We start from the raw sequence: 19,955 nt of genomic DNA on the forward strand, positions 1-19,955 counted from the left end.
CTTTCATAGCCACTTGCTCCTTCCTGTCTTTTCAGTTTTCTTATGTTTTCTTCCCCTGCACATCCTCTGTGATCCAGTGACACTGTCATGCTTGTTCCTCCAGTAAGACACCTCCTCCCAACGGCACTTTCAATGCGGCCCCTCATCTTGGGAATTCTCTCCTTCCTTGTCTCCATCTCCTGGCTTCAGCAAGAAGGCTTTTCTTACTCCCTTGAAAACTCTTGCCTTCCGTCTGAGATTATGTCCAGTTACCTTGTGTATATCTTCTTTGTATGTTGCCCCTCCTGTTGGAATCAGAGCTCCTTGAGGGTAAGGTGTTTTTTTTGCCTTTTTGTGTCCCCAGAGCTTAGCTGAGGGTCTGACATTAGAAGGTGCTTACTAAATTGTTCATTGACCCTTGCATTTGGGCATCTGACCTCATTAATAGCTTTCTCCAAAGTCAGCAATGATCTCCTAACTGTAAAATCCAATGACTTTTTCTTGATCCTGATTCTCCCTGACCTCTCTGCAGCCTCTACACTGTCCTTCACCCCCTTCTCTGGATTTTTGTGTCACTGTTATCTTTCTGATTTCTCCTTTGCTGAATCTTCACTAGTGTTACACCCACTAGCCCTGTATGTCCTCTTTTCTTTTATCTTACAGAGATGATGGCGATCGCATCAGCTCCTGTGGGTTCAGTTATCATCCCCATGGAGATGATTCCCAGATCAACTTACCTAGTCTTCTTCCTGCATTTCCTTCATCACTGACTGCCTATTGGCCATCTTAAGCTGGGTGTCTTGGAGGCATTTCAAACTCAACATGTCCAAAACAGAATTCATTATCCTCCTCAATTTAGAACTTTCCTGTTACTGATGAGGACTCCACCATCCTTCTTGTCGGCCCGGTACACAACCTCACCCAGTATCTTCCTCCAGACCTCACTCTCACTCATCTAATCTAATCTGTTGGCAAATCTTATCATTTCTACCTTCAGATATCTCCTATGCATCCTCTTTTCTCCTTTCATATAGCTATCATCCTAGTTCAGGCAGATTCAGTCTTCCCCACCTCCGTCTTGGACTAATGCAACAGCCAATCCTGTGTAAAGACTGGAGAAAAACTTTCCTTTCATTCTGCAAAAATCTAACCTGTTTTTCAGATTTAAATGTTTCCCTTTATCTCCTTGCCTCACATCTCTCCCCACTGCAAACATCCTCCACTCAGCTTCCAATGTGATTTTTCCAAAGCACAGGTCTGACCATGCCATTTCCCTGAGTGGCCCCTCCTTATCCCCACTCAGTAAACTCCAGTGGCTCTCGATTTCTTTCAGGAAGAAATGTGAAGTCCTTGGTTTGTTATTTAAAGCTTCATAACCTGGCCTCTCCCTACTTTCCAGTCTTCCTATAACCATGGATGTTGACCTGTACCCTTTGCTTTGAAGGTTCCTCTTTAACTCTCCCTCATAGAAATCTTTTTTGAGGCTCCCCGAGGCTGTCACCTAATATAGGAAGCTTTCCCCAGTTGCTCCCTGCTCTCCTCTCCAGAGGATTAGCTCTGGCAGGTCCTACCTTCCCAGAGGAAAAGATTTTAAGCCCCCGGTAACATCAAATTGTGCCTACTACTGGAGGACCAGCCTTCCTAAGTATGGAGAACCTAACGACTAGTAAGCAGACTACAAAAGACAGTCTTTGGCAATCCTTGAAGAGAACCTCCCTCCTCACCTCCTAATAAGAAGGGACATCTATCAAGCACCATAAAGTTTACAAAGTACTTCCCATCTGTTATCCCGTTTGCATTGGGGAACAACAATCCAGTAAGTTAGGTGGATTATGGATTTACCCATGGGTTGAAGGAAGCAGCTAGCTCAGTGTCTGATACCCGGTAGGCACTGAGATAAAAGTTTGTGGAATGAACTCAGATATGCCTGATTTCAAGTGTCCCTCCTCTACTCTCAGAAAACACAGACATACAAGGATCTCTTTAAACCAGGGGTCCTTAATTTGGGGTCCATGGACACACAAGGAATCTTTGGGGGTCTGTGAATTTGGATGGGAACTTTTATTTTCACTCAATTCTAACTGAAATATAGTATTTCAATCATTTAAAAACATGATTCTGAGAAGGGGTCCCTAGGCTTCAGCAGACTGACCAAACAAGGGGTCCATGGCACAAAAAAAATAAGGATCCTTGCTTTAAACAAAAAAAAGTTAGATTTCTTTGAGTGAATATCCATATAGAAGAAACTTTTACTCCAAAACTGTATAATAGCTGACGTTGGGTCTCAGGCATTTCCTAGCTGAATGACTGGGCAAGTTACTTAACTTCTGTTTGCCTCAGATTTGTCATCCATAAAGTGCTATAATAATAGCACCTACTTCCCAGGGTTGTTGTGAGGATCCAATGAGATGATATCAATTCAGTCTTCAAAGCCTTTCTCCCCACCAAGAGGAACATTACCCTTCGAGGGGGCTCCTTCAGCACCTAGGGCTTCACTTCTCCAATGCCTTGGTCCTAGAATAAGGTGTATTTTGCCCCCCCCAGTGATTAGCTTAGTGCCTGGCACATAGTAAGTGCTACATACATGTTAATCATTATTCCTATAGCTCTTTATAGTTTGTGAGACACCTTATACATACATTTAAAATATCCCTATTTTGCGGATGAGGCAAGGGCTTGAGTGAAGTTCGCTGATCTGTTCACAGTCACACAATAAGTATCTGATTCACAGGCAGGATTAGAACTCGAGTCTTGGTGACTCCAAATGTCTGGCTCTCTGTCTACTACACTCTGTGGCCTCTGGTCCTGTTTGTAGAGCTCGTGGGTTGGAGAATCATTTGTGGGTTTCAGTAAGACCCTGGGTTTCTGTGTGTGTCTGTATTTCACTCACTATCTGCTGTTTGTCTAGTGTACTTACTATCTACAATATGTATTTAGTGGTGTATTGTTCTCAGATTGTTTCATGTGCCTCTGTTTAGTTTCCTTGAAGATAATGAGCTTTTTACCTTAGCCCCTCTACAAGTCACAGATCGAAGCAGTGAATCTTCCTGTTCTAGTTCATCTATCAGGCAGCTGCCTAAATAAGCTTCTTCAAGAGTAGGTCTTACAGGTTTCTCCCCTGCTCCAGAATCCTCAGTAGCTCCTTAGAGCCTCTAAGACAGAAAAAATATAAACTCCTTAACTTGGCATTTAATGACCCATCACAATCTGGCTTTAGCTACCCTCTTCAGGCTCCCCTTCTCACACACACACACTTTGTGTTTCAGCCAACTTGGGCTGTTCTGTGACACTCCATCAAACACTCTTTGTTCTCAGATTTCTAGAGGCTGACCTCAACTTTCTATTCCATGGACTCTCTACTGTACTAAGTATGCGATCTATCCTCAACTCCACCTGTCAGAATTCCTAGCTTCCCTCATTTTGGGTGCCACCCATAGGCAAATGCATTCCAGATTCCAAGCATTCATTTCCTCCTGAAATTATCTTGCATTCATCTATCTATTCTAAGAGAGACAGTGTAGTATAATGGGCAGAGTGCTGGCCCAAAGTCAGGAAGCCCTGGATTCAAATCCTGCCTCTGACACTTAGGAGATGGATGACCCAGTACAATAGACTCTGAGTACCTCAGGTACTTCCCTAGCCCATAATATACTAAATTATAAACTGTTGCTAGAGAGATCATGTCAGAAAACAAGTTTTTCATTCCAGTCAGTTCAAGGGTAAGGGAACTTTTCATTTTTGCCTTGTCTGCCCAGTACCTAGAAGACAGTTTGGCACGTTGCAGGTAAATGTTGGTAAATGCGAAATATTGTGGGTCTTATGTAGCCCTCTTATCTGAGCGCATGAAATTCTAGATCTTTGGGGAGATGTACAGCAACCATTGTATATGAAACGTCTTCTCATGCAAAATACTGAGGTGTGTGGAGTGTTCAGAACTTGCACCTCTGTTGTGAGGGTCTTTGAACCCTTTCAAGGGTGCTCATCCACTTTTGGTGCCCGCTTGATTCATTCATCTCTCACCATGGCTCCAAGAAGTGTAGCTTGCTCAGTGGTCATGGCAGATGGACTAAAAGGTGGAGGGGAGTTGAGAGGACTCAGATCTATATATGAGTTAGGGGTTATCTACCTTCAAACCTGTGAAGACTTCTCCTGGAGGAATGAGAGGATGGGAATAATTTATTACAATAGTCATGAGGGCAGCTGAAGCAGGCACTGTGGAGCGCTTAGAGCCTGGTCAGGTATTGAAGATGCCAAAGTCACCCACTGCATCTTGGACCATCATCAGTCGTCCTGACTTTTTTCCTACCGCTGGATGTCGATGAATCTGGAAGAGAAAGTGAGACTGATGACTTTGTGTATCTCTTCTCCGACTAAATCTAATTCATGCAGGAGTCAAGACATCTCCCGTGATGCCATTGGTCCTCTTGGAAAATGAAGGACAAACTGTATATGACAGTGCAGTAGAGAGATGATTATTAATACACATTCCATCCCTCAAGGAACAGGAACATTTTTTGCCTACTGTTTTATCGCTAACATTTAGTAAAATTTCTGGCACAAAATAAATGTCTGCTGATTGGCTGGGGGCACAATACACATTAATAGGGCAAAGGCATTAGAGAAGCAAAGACCAAGAGGCTAAGTGAGGTCCCTAGCAGAATAATTTCCCTTTTGGTGTGGAGAGGCTTTGTAGACAGAAAAGCTAAAGAGGTGTGAACGAAGGTTAACCAGTTAATTAGTATGTCAAAGGGAAATAACGAGGTGATTACCGGGTGTGAAAAGAGTAGTTTAACTTTCAATGATTTAGGTTCATTTGAACATGGAGGACACTTGAGGCCCAAGATGAAGAGATTTGCCCCAGATCACGCTGCTAAGAAATCTGGGACCTCTGCCTCCAGATCTAAGGTTCTCCACTGCACAGAACCCACCCAAATTTCTCTCAAGTTATTTGTTGAATTTACTGATTGAAAGTGAATGTGATTTCATGCTATTGAGTTTAAAAGTAGGTGCTAAATTTCCTCTGACTTTGGGTTAGACATTTTCCTTTTCTGGGCTTTTGTTTTTCCGATCTATATGAGGAAGGAGGTAGACTAGATGTCTTTGCTGTTCTTAAAAAATTACACAAGTTTTCCCAATCTGATTCCTAAATGCTCTCTTTGCAAATCTTAAAGCACTACAGGCATATCTTGGAGACATTGTGGGTTCGGGGTTCCAGACCACCACAATAAAGCGAATATCGCAATAAAGTGAGCCAGAACATTTTTTGTTTCTCAGTGTATATAAAAGTTATGTTTACACTATAATATAGTCTATTAAGTGAACAATGTATCTTTAAAGAAACAATGTGTGTGTGTGTGTGTGTGTTCGTCCTTCGTTGCTGAAGAAGACCACGCCATCAGAGAAATAATGACACGACTTGCACTTGACTTTGTTTTGAATGAGGGAGGGTGTGCAGATCACCAACCTCACTTCTCCTCCAGAGCCATGGGAATCCAGCGACCAGATATTCATCAGGATGACTAGAGATGACCCAGGATGAGGTAACTGGGGTTAAGTGACTTGCCCAAGGTCACACAGCCAGTGAGTGTCAAGTGTCTAAGGTGAGATTTGAACTCAAGTCCTACTGACTCCAGCACTGGTGCTCTATCCTCTGCACCACCTAGCTGCCCCAAAGAAACAATGTATACATTTTAATTAAAAACACTTTGTTGCTAAAAAAAAAAAAAAAAGCTAACCATCATCTGAGCTCTCAGGGAGAGATTTGTTATCTTTTTGCTGGTGGAATGTCTTGCCTGGGTGTTGATGGCTGCCCACTGACCAGGGAGGTAGTTGTTGAAGGCCGGGGTGGCTGTGGCAATTTCTTAAAATAAGATGACAACGCTGCACTGATTGACTCTTCATTTCATGAAAGATTTCTCTGTAGTATGTGATGCTGCTTCATGGCATTTTTACCCACAATAGAGCTTTCAAAATTGGAGTCAGTCCTCTCAGACCCGGCTCCTGCTTCACCAACTGAATTTATGTAATATTCTTCAATATTGTTGTGTCTTAGAGAATAGAATTGAGGTGAGACAGGGACAGAGACAGAGACAGACAGTAAGACAGAGACAAAGAGACAGTCTCTATAGAAGTCAAAACACACACACACACCATTTAATAATTAATTTGTTGTCTTATATGGGCACTGCTCGTGGTTCCCCCAAAACAATTAGAATAGTAACATCAAAGACCACTGATCACTGATCACTGTAACAGATACAATAATAATGAAAAATTCTGAAACATTTCAAGAATTATCAAAATGAGACACAGTGTGAGCGCATGCTGTTGGAAAAATGGTGCCAATAGATTTGCTTGAAGCAAGGCTTAGCACAAACCTTCAATTTGCAAAAAATGAAAGATCTGTGAAGTGCAAGAAAATCAGGTATGCTGTGAAGTATACTAGCTATCATTTACTACTACTACTACTACTACTACTACTACTACTACTACTATTACTGCTGCTTGTTGTTCAGTCACGTCCAATTGACTCTCCAAGATCCCATTGAGGTTTTCTTGGCAAAGATGCTAGAGGTGATTTGCTATTCCCTCCTCCAGCTCACTTGACAGACGAGGAAACTGAGGCAGAGTAAAGTGACTTGCCCAGGGTCACACAGATAGTAAGCGTCTGAGGCTGGATTTGAACCCAGGTCTTCCTGACTTGAGTTACAGCACTATCCATTTTGCCACCTAGATGCCCTGAGCTGCTTTATGTTATCTCAATTTTTCCTTATCACAACTGTTGGGTTATAATAATGCCATCACACTGATGTTACTAATTTTCAGAAAACTCCCAAGTCACCAATGTGCTTTTGCTCTTTCCACAGCACTGATTCACTTTATTAAGTTAGATGATTCTTTTGATACTTCAATAATTTAGGGTTCTCACAAGTTCAAGGACTCCTCCCTATTACAGTCTCTCTATGTTATTTGTCTATATCTTCCTGTTAGAAACACGCTTGATATTAATAAGGTATCAAGGGAAATTTATTGCAGCAGAATTCAGAGGAATTGAACACTTCGGCTAAAGCGGGCCCCCACCCTCTTTTCAGGAGGAGGGAGCCCTGAGCACAGAGGCAAGAAGAGCTACATACCATTACTCCAAGACAGATCCTCCCACCAGGAGATGGATTGGTCCATCCTCCATTAGGTCACCATCTTTCTACATGCCCATTACATAATCCCCCTTAGTATGATTCCCCCTCCCAAACATTCTCTAACATAGGACCCATGATCAGAAAATGGAGGGATAATTTGATGGAGGGATAATTTGATGCGGGGTGTGGCTGTTTATATGAATGAAGTTCATTAAGGAAGCGCACGGAAGAAAAGCCTTCTCTAGGTAACTAGGTCATTTTTCTTGGCTAGTTCCAGCTAGCTGTAGATTTGGTTCCTTTATCAAAAACGTTGTAATTTTCTGAAGGTCACTGTCTATCTTTTGATTGGTTGAGTCCACCTGCACTCTGCTGACCTTATTATCTAACTTATTCTCAATGACTTCATCAATTAACAATAACTCACTGTGGAAACTTAACTTTTGCTGTATCTCACAATTCTAACAATTTTTTTCAGAGATTTTATCCAATGGTAATTGCTGGAAGCTTTTCTCTGGTTCTTCTAACATCATTTCAGGTATCACTCCAGTATTTTTTTTTTTTTGAAAGATACTACAGTAATTCCAAAATTGTCCCGTTTGTGTATTTCTGAACACTCTTTGGCTCTCTTCCGTGTGTTTTTTAAATATTTCATTGACCCTTTGTAAAGAAAGAAGGTCTATTTTTCAGTTACTTGATCAACTAAAGGGTTCAAATGCCATCATCTCTTGTACTCATCCTCTGCAGGACATCAGACAGTTGCTGTTCCTTGGTTTTTTGGGGTGTATCGAAGCATGGAGGGGCACTGTTGTACAGCTATATGACCTTATTTATTGTGGAAAGCCTGTTTATCCCCAACCCTTACTAGACCAGAGGTCCTTTGGCGGAAATGGGGACGTTCACAGAGCTGGACTCAATGACCGTTTGGTTACTGGAATGGTCATTTGGTCATTTGGAATCAGACTAGAGGACTCCAAGCTACCTCTCTTCTAGAATTGATCCTATCATCTGACGACCTAGGGTTTGAGTCCTGGCTCTGACACTGCTTGGCTGACCCCTGGACAAGTCGCTCTGCCTCCCTGGGACTCAGTTTCCTTATCTGTAAAATGGCTTGGTCTAGATGACGGCTGAAGTCCTTTCCACGTCTAAAGCTATGCGACCCAAGCTTCCTTCCAGCTCTATCCTCTCCATACCCTTACACCCTTCTCCCCTCCCAGCAGGGGAGGGGCCCGGGGCGTGGACTAACGTGGGTCCCCAGTCACAGCCGGTCGCGCACTCCTCCACGTGCTCACTGCCCTCGCCAGCTGCGGGAGCGGCGGGAAGACACCTAACTGCGCTTTCGAATCAGCAGATTCCCGCACACGCTTGGGCGGAAACCTACTTTGGCCAAAAAAGGACGTTATTTCACTGCTTAAAAGATTAAAAAAAATTACCCATTTTTTCAGGTATATTAAGATTCATCCCCTAATCTGGCGCAAGACGCATAACTTTTTGGGGGGCGGGGGAGGAAGCAGAAATCTGTGGCAAATCGGCTGCGGCCGACATCAAGCCTCGCCAGCGGCCTCCCGGAAGTTGGAGGCTGGCCTTCTCCTCGGGTAAAGAGCGAGTCTCCGTCCCGGCCGAGAGTAAGTGGCGGCAGCTGCTTTCAGGCAGCAAGGGCCCGGGGCGGTGGGGAAGGAGGAAAGGCAGGTGCGCGTCCAGTCCCTGCCCTATTCAGTCCCATCCCTGGAGCCCTTTCCCGACGGCCGCGGGCGCTGTGGTCCCTGGCCGCCATGTTGGAGATGGGCAAAGGTGGCGGCCGTATTTGAACCCGGGTGCCGGAGCTGGGGTGGTTCTGTGGCACAGCCGGCTCGGGAGCCTCCTAAGGATTTGGGGAGGCTGAGGCCCCGGCTAAGCGAGGGGAGCAGAGTGTCTGGGGGCGGCCCTGAGAAGGGAAGCCGGGCTTCTTGGCTTCGCGCTAGTCTAGGGCGCATGCTCCACTCTGGAGTTGGCCGAGGAGGTGCACTGCGCACGCGCAGGTGACCAGAGGGCGTGGTGGGAGCAGTCAGCGAGAAACGCACGTGGTTCCGCGCTGGGGAAGCACGAGTGGGAAAAGGTGGCTTGTTGCATCGTGCAGGACATGTAAAGAGCTAGGCTTCAGTGTTGCCAAGCCTTAAGGCTTCTCTCGCATCCGGCCATTTTTCTTTATTGATACACGGCCACCCCCATAGGTTGGCCGTCCTTACCTCTCACCTGGACCTGCTAATTGGTGTTCCAGTTAGTGTCCACCCTCCGCGCAGCTGTCAGAGGCGTCCGTCCTCCTGCAGACTTTGCGCCGTTCTAAAAAGCAAATCTATTATGTCATCGGTCATCCCCCGGCTTTGGCTTTTCCTGTTGCCTCTAGGAACGAATGCAAACGTTTTTTGGGGTGTTAACACCTGCCATTCTAGACGTTGCACGGGGCTTCATGGATGGTGTTCCCCCTTTGCATGCTGGCCCCCCACATGACGTTGCATCCCCCCCCCCCCCCCCCCCGGTTCCATCTCCTCGATTTGTCACAGGCTGCTTCGCACTCCTAGAGTTTGTTTTGTCTGTCAGTAAACATTTATTGGGCCCTTTCTGTATTCCATTTCTGTGCATTGGGGGATATCATGGTAAGTGAGGTCCCTGGCACCCAAGGAGTGCCTTCGGAGTGAGAGTTCAATAAATGCTCGTTTGGTCAACAGATAATCTCCTGGACACCTTCATTTTAGGAATTTAAGTGGCCATCTGGTCCACCCCTCTCGACTGAGTGGGAATCCTTCCTACGGGACATAGGACCTGCTGTTAGAACTAGGGACGGCAGAGGCAAAGTAGTGCTAGCAGACGGAGCGCGTGATTTGGGGTCAATGTGCCTGGGTTCCAATTCAGGCTTGGTGACTTAAGAAACGGGGCAGCTAGATGGTGCAGTGGATAGAGTTGGGGCCCGGAGTCAGGAAGACTTATCTCTGCCACTTCAGATCTGGCCTCAGATAGAAAACAGTGTGACCCTGGGGAAGTCACTTAAGCCTGTTTGCCTCAGTTTTCTCATCTGTAAAAAGAGCTGCAGAAGGAAATGGGAAACCACTTCAGTATCTTTGCCAAGAAAACCCCGAATGGGGTCATAGAAATTGACTGAACAGTAACAGTGAAACTTGGAGAAAAAAATGGGCAGGGGCCATTTTTTTTTTGGTCCCAGTTTCTTCATAGGTAAAAAGAAAGGTTTTGGGTTAAATGATCTCTGAGGGTCTTTCTAGTCCTGAAGCCAAAGAAACCTTCTGTGGTAACTCATTTCTCTTTTTCGACAGTTGTTTCCTCTTGCCATCCTGCTGACCGGAAGGGATGGCCATGACTTTCTGCGATTTATTTACTTTCTTTTTCAAGCTTGAGCAACACCTCAGAAACATTCCAGGTTAAGGCAGTTCATTCTATTTCCTGGAATCTTACTATGGGTCTCTGGCTACACTTAAGAGGCACCAAGGCACTGAGGACCCCCTCTGCCAAGCCTGAAATCCGGGCAGCATGCCTTTCTACACAATCTAGTCTAATTTTATAATTTAATCATTTGTAACTTAGTCATTTTATAAAGGAAGAAACCAAGGCCTTGAGAAGCTCTCCCCTCCCCCAATCACACAGTTGGCACCAGGAATCAGGGGTCCAATTTGTTCTCTTACATTCTAGACAGATGGTGGTCAGCCCTTGCTTGGAATCCTCCAATGAGAGGGAGCCCTTTGCTTCCCACCAGGGCAGTTCTCTCCAGTTCTGCATCGCTCTGTTAGCATCCAATAGAAACCTATCAGCTCTTGTTTAAGTTGTGCCTTCTGGGGCAAAGGAAAGCCAGTCTGCCTTCCGTTCCAGGACAAAGAGCTTCAGATCTCTTCTGTCTTTACTGGATCCTCCTACTGTGGAGGCCTTTCTCTCTCTAGAGGTTCTCCAGCCTCTCCATGTTTCTTGAATTTTGCCTCAGACTTCCCCAGCCCAGAATTTGAACCCAGGTCTCCCAAACTCCAGGTCCAGTGTTCTTTGGGTGGATTTGACAGATGAATTCTTTTGTCATAAAATGTAAACAGGTTTTATTAAGTGGTTTTCAGGCTCCTGAGGATCTCATTTACAAACACTGATTTATTGGTCAACCCAAGTCAGTATTTTTAATTTGTTCATAACTACCTCATAGTTTTGTATTGTGGCATTAGGTTACTTCTCTTAAATCAATATTGTACCCCCCAAATAAATACCCTCAACAAAGTAACATCTCCTGTACCCTTTAGATCTATACAGGTAGAATTGTTTTATTTTACTAGAGGAGAGATCTAGAAAAAGAAAAAGCCATGTGTTTTATTGAGATGAAAGAGGGACAGGTCATCGAGGCTGTTTTTGGAGGAACAGCCCCAGAGAAAAGTGAAGTTTGAGGACATATTACCGAGAGCTGCTGGTAGAGAGACCTGTCATGCTTGCTTTGGAGAGCTCCCCCCCCTCCCTTTTTTTAAACCTATTCTACTTTTGGCTGTGGAGTTGCTAGGGGGTTACATAATCATTGGCAGTGTCTTAAATGTTGGCAGGCACTTTATTATTCCAATAAGGATTCCTATGAATTAATTACCATGTATCTGAAAGAATGTCATCTGCAGTGCAGCCTTGCTGGGGTGGAATTGCCATAGCAGTTAATTCTCTCCTCCACGGCGGAAAGCGATCCCCAGCTTCAGGGAGTCGACTAGTCAGGAAGAAATTCAGCCATGACTCCCCTCTCAGGACTGTGGCTGGCCCAAGCCTGATCTCTGCCAGAAACAGCATACCAGGCTGGAATGGCTTTTTGGCATTATGGCAGGGTTGTAGGCATGTCCAACTGAAGTAGGAAGCAGTGGCATGATGTGGAAGGAGGGTTAGACTTAGGAGAGACCAGGGTTTGAATCTTACCTTGGGTCCATGTGACCCTGGATAAGTCATGTAACTTCTGTGAGCCTCAGTTTCCCCATCTATAGAAGAGGGATTTTTATCTCTGAAGTTCCTGCCCCTTAGGATTATGATAAGAATCATAGGTGAAAATGCTTGAAGTGCTTTGCAAGCCCTACTATTGTTATTACTTGTAGCAGTAGAATTGTTCTTGGGAAATGGGGGGCCCAGATTTTGGCTGGTTGGCCTTCTCCAGTGCTGATGTGCATCAAACCCAAGTACACTCACTGTCTCCTGCTTTTCTAGAGAATGAATGAGTGGATGCCCATCGCCAAAGAGTATGACCCTCTCAAGGCTGGGAGCATTGATGGTACTGATGAAGAGCCTCATGACCGGGCCATCTGGAGGGCAATGCTGGCACGCTATGTGCCCAACAAAGGGGTATCTGGAGATCCCCACCTCACCCTCTTTGTGGGCAGGCTAAATCTGCAGACAACAGAAGAAAAGTTGAAAGATGTCTTCAGCAGATACGGTGACATCAGGAAGCTACGGTTGGTTCGGGACGTGGTCACAGGTTTTTCAAAGCGCTATGCTTTTATCGAGTACAGAGAGGAGCGGTCTCTGTTAAAAGCTTATCGAGATGCCAACGGACTGGTTATTGATCAGCACGAGATTTTTGTCGACTACGAGCTAGAAAGAATCCTGAAAGGGTGGATCCCTCGGAGACTTGGAGGAGGGTTTGGTGGAAAAAAAGAATCCGGACAACTGAGATTTGGGGGACGGGACCGGCCTTTCAGAAAACCCATTAACTTGCCCGTTTTCAAAAGTGACTTCTACGGAGAGGGCCAGAGGGAAAGGAGGGAGTGGTCCCGAGACAGAGCCTGGGACCGGAGGGCCAGAGAGCGAGACCATGACAAGGGCAGAGAGAAGAGGTGGCAGGACAGGGAGGCCGGCCGTGCCTGGGATGAAAGCGAGAGGGAACGAGAGAGAGACTTCCGAGAGGAGAGGGGCAGGGGTCGAGAGAGAAAAGACCGAGAGCGAAGAGACCGAAGCAAGGAAAGGGACTCCAGGAAGCAGAGGGAAGATGACAAGCACAAGTAGAGAGACAGCCATCCCTCTCTTCTGCACCTGTTGGGGCTGGTGGGAGGGCTCAGGGAGGCTCAGCCCCCACCTCCATGGAGTCTTCCTTTACATGCCTTTATAGCTAAAAGGGGGCTGCTCGCCTCAGATATCCCAGGGCTCTCCTTGGAGCTCTCTGTTGCTAGTTTCCTGGTCTAACCTATGTAATCTTTAGTGGGGGACACACCATTCCAGTCCTTCATCCCACCTAAGCCCACACATCTCATCTGTGTCCCAGGACACAGTCAGCTGCTGAATAAAGATTTGTTCCAAATCAGTGCAGCCTGCATTAACCTGATTGCTTTGAAGGGGGTTAACTACAAAAGGAAAGCCAAGAGGAAGAGGGTCCCTAGTGGCCTCAGGCTGATGGCCTGCCCTTTCTGAGCCACACATGGACTCTTGTGGGATCACAGATTCAGAGTTGGAAAGGTCTTTAGAGATAGGAGAGTCCAGCCTCCTCCTTTTACATATGGGGAAAATGAGGCAGAGACAGGGAAGTAGAACACTGGATAAAGCCCTGGAATTGGAATCCTGCCTCAGACACTTACAAGCCATGTGACCCTGGACAAGACATTTAATCTGTCTGCCTCTGTTACCTCTGTAAAATGAGGATGCTAATAGCACCTATCTATCTCCCAGGCTTGTTGTGAGGGTTAAATTAGATAATTGTAAAGTGCTTAGTAGAGTACACAATAGGGGCTTAATAAATGTTTGTTAAATCTAAATCTAAAAAGGAGCTTATCTTAGCATAGAGTCTGGTGCATGGTAGACCCTTAAGAAATGCCTGTTTCCTTCCTTCCTGAGGTTGCACAGATAAAGTAGTAAAGTCTCTCTCCTGTCTCCAGGCCAGCAGCCTTCCTATCAGCACCATATTCCTTCTGCTAAAGGGCTCATCCTGGGGAGGATATGCCTGATGTTTTTTTTAATTAAAAAAAAAAATCAAAACATTTCATAGAATTTCAGAGGCCTTCTCTATCAACTTGTACCTCAGTGAGAATGTCCCAACAAGGTTCTGCAGTCTTGGCTTGTAGACCTGTAGTGATAGGGAGCTCTCTACCATCGAGACAGTCTGTTACATTTTTTTCTTTTTTGTGAAGCAATCAGGGTGAAGTGACTTGCCCAGGGTCACACAGCTATAGTGTCTGAGGCTGGATTTGAACTCAGTCCTCCAGACTCCAGGGCTGGCACTCTATCCACTGTGCCACCTAGCTGCTCCCCTGTTGCCCTTTCACAGAGCTCTAACAGTAACGAAGTTTTCCCTTATTTTGAGCCTTATAGTTCTGCAAAATGAGTCAGGAGTCTGCAGAACTGAGCTCGTGAAATGCGAAGACACCGTGACCTTCGCAGCAAACTGCAGCAAACTCCTTTGCTTCCTCCCTGCTTGACCATCAGCAAATTGGGTGAACTGACCTTCCTTTCCTACTTTCGTGACCCAGATCTGAAGTAAGCTACCATAACAGCATGCCATACATGGCGCTTTAAGATTTGTAAAACACTTCACAAATAATCTCATTTGAATTTCACTACAACCCTGGGAGAAAGGTGCCACTGTTAGCTCTATTTTACAGATGTGTAAACTGAGGCAGACAGAAGTTAAAGTCCTGAGGACCACACAGCCAGGAAGTATCTGAGACCTAATTTGCACTTGAGTCTTCCTGACTCCAGACCTAATGCTCTCTCCATTGTGCCACCTAGCTGCCTCTAACATACCAGATGTACTTGGACAGGTGCTTTTCAAAAAGAGAGACCGTGACAGGCATCCTTTTGTCCATAGTTACAGCTCTAAAAATTCAAGTTTTAAAATGAAATATTTCAGGTAGTATGTCTGATTTGTTTCAAAGGCCTTACACAATGTCAGTGCTTAAAAATGTCACTTGAATCACAGCTATCTATTTTATGCTGGCTTAAAAAGCGGCACCATTAATAGGTTTTACTCTAATAGCACCAACCTCCTCCACCAGCTTGACTTTCCACAAAGAACAGTACCGCCCTACTGTGTTAAAATAGACACCAGCTGTTAGAAACCATTTTAGAAAATGAACATGCTATTTTCCTAGTAAATTACCAGTGTAGGATTTCTCTGTTCTTCAAGGGTCTCAATAGGAATTCGTTTCTTTATATTAAAAATAGGAATGGGGTGGCCAAGGTCCCATTTCTCCACCTCTGAAATCACCTTGTATAGCAGTAGACCACAGTTTTAAAGCCAGAAGGGGCCAGGGAAGTCATTCTGTCCATCCCCCCTTCCTTTTCCAGAGAAAGAAAGTAAGAGAACTCTCCTGAGGTCATCCAGCCCATTAGGGGCAGGGGCAGGACAGGCTTAGATCCCTGGTCTCCCTAGTAGCCATTTTTCCTACCGTAGCATACTACTTTCACAGTGGTGGTTCCAGCAGTGGTTCCTTTACCAACTGTAATTGTGGTACTAAAATATATAGTTTAGGAGCCTTGGGAGAAAAGAAAGGAAGTCGGTGAGTACAATGGCATGCTCTTCATCTGACTTCCAGAGATCCAAGGCAGCCACACAGGGCCACGGGACACCTTTGCTTCCCCACAGCTCAAAGCAACCAAAGAAGGGAGGAGGAGCCTTGCCAGTCTTCTGTCAAGTTTACCCTTTTCCTGCAAGGTTCCCAGTGTACTATATGCCTTCAGCTAGGACTTTGCAGGGTAAGGAATAACTTCTTATCTGCCATGCATGAAAAAAAAGATGACAAGAAAAAATGCCCAAACCACGTGTTAAAATTGATCATTTTTAGCAATTCTTTTGTTTGGTTAATACTGCATATAACTCAGCAAAACCCAAGGCACACTCACCTTGTATACCAGTATCTACATGCTTTAGGCACTATTAAATCCCAGGGTTCATAGGATGCCCACCCCCTGGCTTCTTGCACGACTGCCTCCCATTGTGAGGTTGAAGGATCCTGTTGTCCACTGGTGAATGCTGCCCTGAGACAGCTCCCAGAGCTTGTGCTAAAGGGTGCCCCGGGGGGTGGGGGGGAGCCTGATCAAATGTTGGAATTCTGCCTGGGCCACTTTGAAAATGGCCTCCACAGAACTAAAAGCTGCCACCACCTCCCAATTCCCAGCCCACCCCTCTGTATTACAGAAGCGTGACAGGTCAGAGAGTACCCACAGACTGAGCTTCGCAGGGTGCCAGAGTATGCCGGCTACTGTCAGGATGCCATCCTCTGTATTTTTGGTTTAGAGAAGCCTGTGTTACCAGAGTGAGTGTAAAAGCCAGACCAGAGACCAGCGGGGTATTAAATCCATGACCTACGTACATCTATGTGAGGGCCACACAGTCACCCGATCGAAACCATGATTCCCACCCCCAGGTACAAAGGATGATTACTGGGGAAGCTGGAGTCTGTTTGCAGAGGTCTGGTGTCCCAAGCACACAGCATGTGTCTCAGTGTCCCTGGGTGGAAAGTACATCTAGGAAGATACACGACCACGAGGTGCGGAGGGGCCAAGAGGTCTGGTCCCTGACCGTCCAGGTCAGGTGTAGCCAAGCCGGTCACGAGCCCAGGCAGAGCGAGAGTCACAGGTGCTGTAACGCTTCCTGCCCCTGTTCAGTGTAGCCATCATCTCTGTGGGAGTCTGCCCACTGACCAAACGATTCCTGGAAGTGGACATTTCTCTGCGTGTTGGCCAGGCGCTTTTTGTCTCGAGAGAAGAAACTAAACCTTTTTGGGAAAGAAGAAGGGGGTGGGGAGCAAGGGAGGAAAAGAAAAATCAGTACCTACCCAATACCTCCTTCGGATGCTGTGCAGACGTGGGCACAACACAACCAAGCCAAAGCAACCAAGTCAGTTTCAACCAGTGGAAGAAAGATGTGGAGCTTGGAAGGAGCATCTCAAAGCCAGGGGCAAGGGTGGGTGGGGACATCATGGTGGGACACACCACGGAGGTGGTGATGGGATTAAAATGACCCACCATGGCATGAATCTTCAGCATCTAGCTGGTGATCACTCTTCCCAGTCATGGCATTCTTGGAATTAGGTAAATGAGCCTTCCACGCTGACAGTACAAGACAGGGCAGAAGACACAGCACTAGCACAGCAAAGGTTGGGGTGACCTTTTTTTTTTTTTAAAGGCTGAAGAATTCATGGTTGTTAACAAGCCACCTAAGAGGAGCTCACGGGCAAGGGCGTGGGCAGTCACACAGAAGGGAGTGGGGACTCCAGCTGGCAGTGCCCGTTGAGAGGGAGGCGGTGGGAAGAGCTGTTAGGGAGAAGCATTGAGGGTGAGTCATTCAAGCTGCACTGTAGGAAGGGGACCTTTTTATTGCGATGGAGCCTGGAAAGAGAGCTTGTTCATAAAATGGCAAAATTTAATTTAATTAAAATAATCAATTTTAGAGGATTATAGATCCAGGGCTGGAAGGGACCTTGGGAGACATTTAGTCTGACACCCTCATTTGAGACATGAGGAAACTGAGGCAATGGTATTGTAAGTTAGGTGGTCTGTCCAAGGTGTCACAAGGAATTTGAATCAAAGGTAGGGATTTAACCTTTCACCATCTGCCTTTATCTTTAGGAGCTGGAATTTCCACTGTAGCCATGCACAGGCTGAAGCCCTGTGGCATGAGGCTGGCCTTGCAGTTAGGAAGCTCTGTGGTTGAAGTCCATCTATGGTCTTAGTGGCCCAGGCAACTCTCTGAGGTCATCAGTTACAGAGGAACTGATCAATAATGGGGGTGCCCCACACCAATAAAATCCCACTTATCCTGCCTCCCCCCACCCCTTAGCAGGACCGCAACTTTAGGGTTATTTATTCCAACCTCTTTCCTTTTACAGATTAAGACCCAGAAGTCCAGAATGGTTAAGGGACCTTCCTTTTATCACTTGGGGATGATGTAAGAGATATTCATTGAATATTATGGTTAGAAGGGATCTTGGGAATCATAAGACCATAGATGGAGATATGGAAGGGACCTTAAGAAGCCATTTAGGCCTGACCGGCTCATTTTACAGATGAAAAACCAAGTCCCACAGACATAGCCTGCCCAAGGTCACACAGATACCAAGTGTCTAGAATTGAAACCCAGTTCCTCTGACTCCAGAACCGGCACTCTTGTCACTACTCACTCCGCACTGTCTCCAAAAGTCCAAACATCCTCTGCCCATCTTACAAATAAGAAAAACAAGGCCTGAAGAACTGAAATGACTTGATCCCAAGTCACACAGTTTTGCAGATAAACCTGAAACAACTTGTGTTAGTTGTCCAAACTGACCCCAGGGATAAGAATTTGGTCTGCAAGTCTGACTTCTTTCTGTTGTTAGGGCTTTTTCTCCCTCCCTGTGTCTCTTACTCCCCCACCCCCATTGTTCTTAAGAGTCTCTAGAGAATTAGGGCAATTCAGCTCAGACCTCCACAGCCCCTTGAAAAACCTCCTAGGGTGATGTTTCCCACCCTGTTGTGAGATGTCTGTACTTGAGATGAATTTCAAAAACACTCGAAATTTTGAAAACTGCCTTGAAAAGAAAATACAAGCTGGTGCTTCCATGCTGGTAGGCACCCATTTACTAAAGTGAAAACCAATTACCTTTCTTTACAGAAATTTATGACCACCATGTAGTACCATGATCAGGCCAGTCCAGGCCCAAGGCAGCTGGTGTAGACCAGTGTGGAAAACTAGTGTCTAGAGGTCAAAAATAGTGAGCTGATTCTGGGCTTTCATCACTCACAAGACACCAGAAATGCAATTTAGGCCCAAGTTAAAACACTAACTTTAAAAAAAGAGTGGCTTGGACAGGATTTAAGCTTTGATTCTGTTGATGAGAGAATGAGATGACATGCTTTGAAAGTCCCTGGACCTTACAATGACTTTCTTCTAGTGACAATTTTTTTTGAACCTAAAGCCAGAGCTCTTGAAGTCTGTCTCCTGACATCTGGGTTTTTAAGGGCAGCTCCATGCCTACTAGTTCAGAAAGGAGTGATTTGTACAATGCTCTGGTCAAGCAAGCCATATTATGGACAGCACCTTTTTCTGTATCAACTGGGGAGCATCCCCACCTCCCACTGGAAGAGGCTGAGGAGGGCATCTAGCTCTTCAAAATCCTCATTTTACAGACAAGGGAGCTAAGGCCAGATTTGCTCAAGGTGGGATCTGAGCCCAGGTCCTCAGACTACAAATCCAGCACACTTGCCTGAGGATATGACTACCCAAATGCAGCCATGTTTCATTATTACCCCTAAGCACTGCCAGTAAGCACGAGGAGGCTTTTCACGTCCAAATGGACATGGGAGAGACACTGTCCACAAATGGAAGCGCTTTCTCTACCTCCATGGCCCTTTCTTCTTCTTCTTCTTCTTCTTTTTTTTTAAAGGACTGAACAGCTTCAGTGGCAGAAAACAAAAGCATTTTAAGGGAGCGGCCCTGGCTGGGTGAGCAGACGTGCAGTGTTAGTGACACTCGGTGAACCGTGATGGGTATTGGTGGTTACTGACCCGTGGCTTAAAGGCCCTTCTTGACTGGAACATGGACAAGGTGGTTTAAAATGGAAACAGAAGAGACAAAGAGAATTATTTGTGACGCAGCAGAGGATTTTCTGAGGAATCGTGCTGACTGCGCACTGTGACAGGCACACGGGAGATCACATCACAGCCACCAGGATGCAGGGGCAGCCCAGCCAAAGAAAACAGCAGAGTGCAACCCCTTCAGCCCCAGCAGGCATTCCCAAGACAAAACCGAGAAACCAGATGTGCCTACAAGGGAAACAAGTCTTCGAACAGGCTGCAGGGTGGGGTCATCTAGGATCAGTCCAGCTGCTACCATGGGCATTACGGCTGTAAAGATCCTGGTCAGAGAGGCACAGATAGACACAGAGAAGGTAA

General features: G+C 45.8%; 2 protein-coding genes across 4 annotated transcripts in view; one reads left to right on the plus strand and one right to left on the minus strand.

The window, feature by feature from the left end:
- Positions 1-8,377: 8,377 nt before the first annotated feature.
- Positions 8,378-13,395, plus strand: SNRNP35 (small nuclear ribonucleoprotein U11/U12 subunit 35). Its single transcript, XM_072600664.1, has 2 exons — positions 8,378-8,737; positions 12,306-13,395. Exon 2 carries the CDS (start codon positions 12,309-12,311, stop codon positions 13,098-13,100), a length of 792 nt encoding a protein of 263 aa, XP_072456765.1. The 5' UTR covers positions 8,378-8,737; positions 12,306-12,308; the 3' UTR covers positions 13,101-13,395.
- Positions 13,396-15,848: 2,453 nt separating this feature from the next.
- RILPL1 (Rab interacting lysosomal protein like 1) overlaps positions 15,849-19,955 on the minus strand; it is a 50,050-nt gene continuing 45,943 nt past the window's right edge. The window contains exons 7-8 of one of the 3 annotated variants that reach the window (XM_072600661.1): positions 19,569-19,592; positions 15,849-16,801 (exon numbers count right to left, since the gene is read on the minus strand). In XM_072600661.1, coding sequence (XP_072456762.1) covers positions 16,657-16,801; positions 19,569-19,592 — 169 coding nt within the window. In that variant the 3' untranslated portion in view covers positions 15,849-16,656. Of the gene's footprint in view, positions 16,802-19,568; positions 19,593-19,830; positions 19,919-19,955 lie in introns of all 3 variants that reach the window. The other 2 variants (XM_072600663.1, XM_072600662.1) reach the window with 2 other exon arrangements.

This window comes from Notamacropus eugenii, chromosome 4 (genome assembly GCF_028372415.1).
Source record: "Notamacropus eugenii isolate mMacEug1 chromosome 4, mMacEug1.pri_v2, whole genome shotgun sequence".
Classification (NCBI taxonomy): Eukaryota; Metazoa; Chordata; class Mammalia; order Diprotodontia; family Macropodidae; genus Notamacropus; species Notamacropus eugenii.

What these genes read in the sequence shown, in the direction of transcription:
- SNRNP35 (XM_072600664.1), top strand. Translation starts at nt 12,309, where the DNA reads ATGAATGAGTGGATGCCCATCGCCAAAGAGTATGACCCTCTCAAGGCT.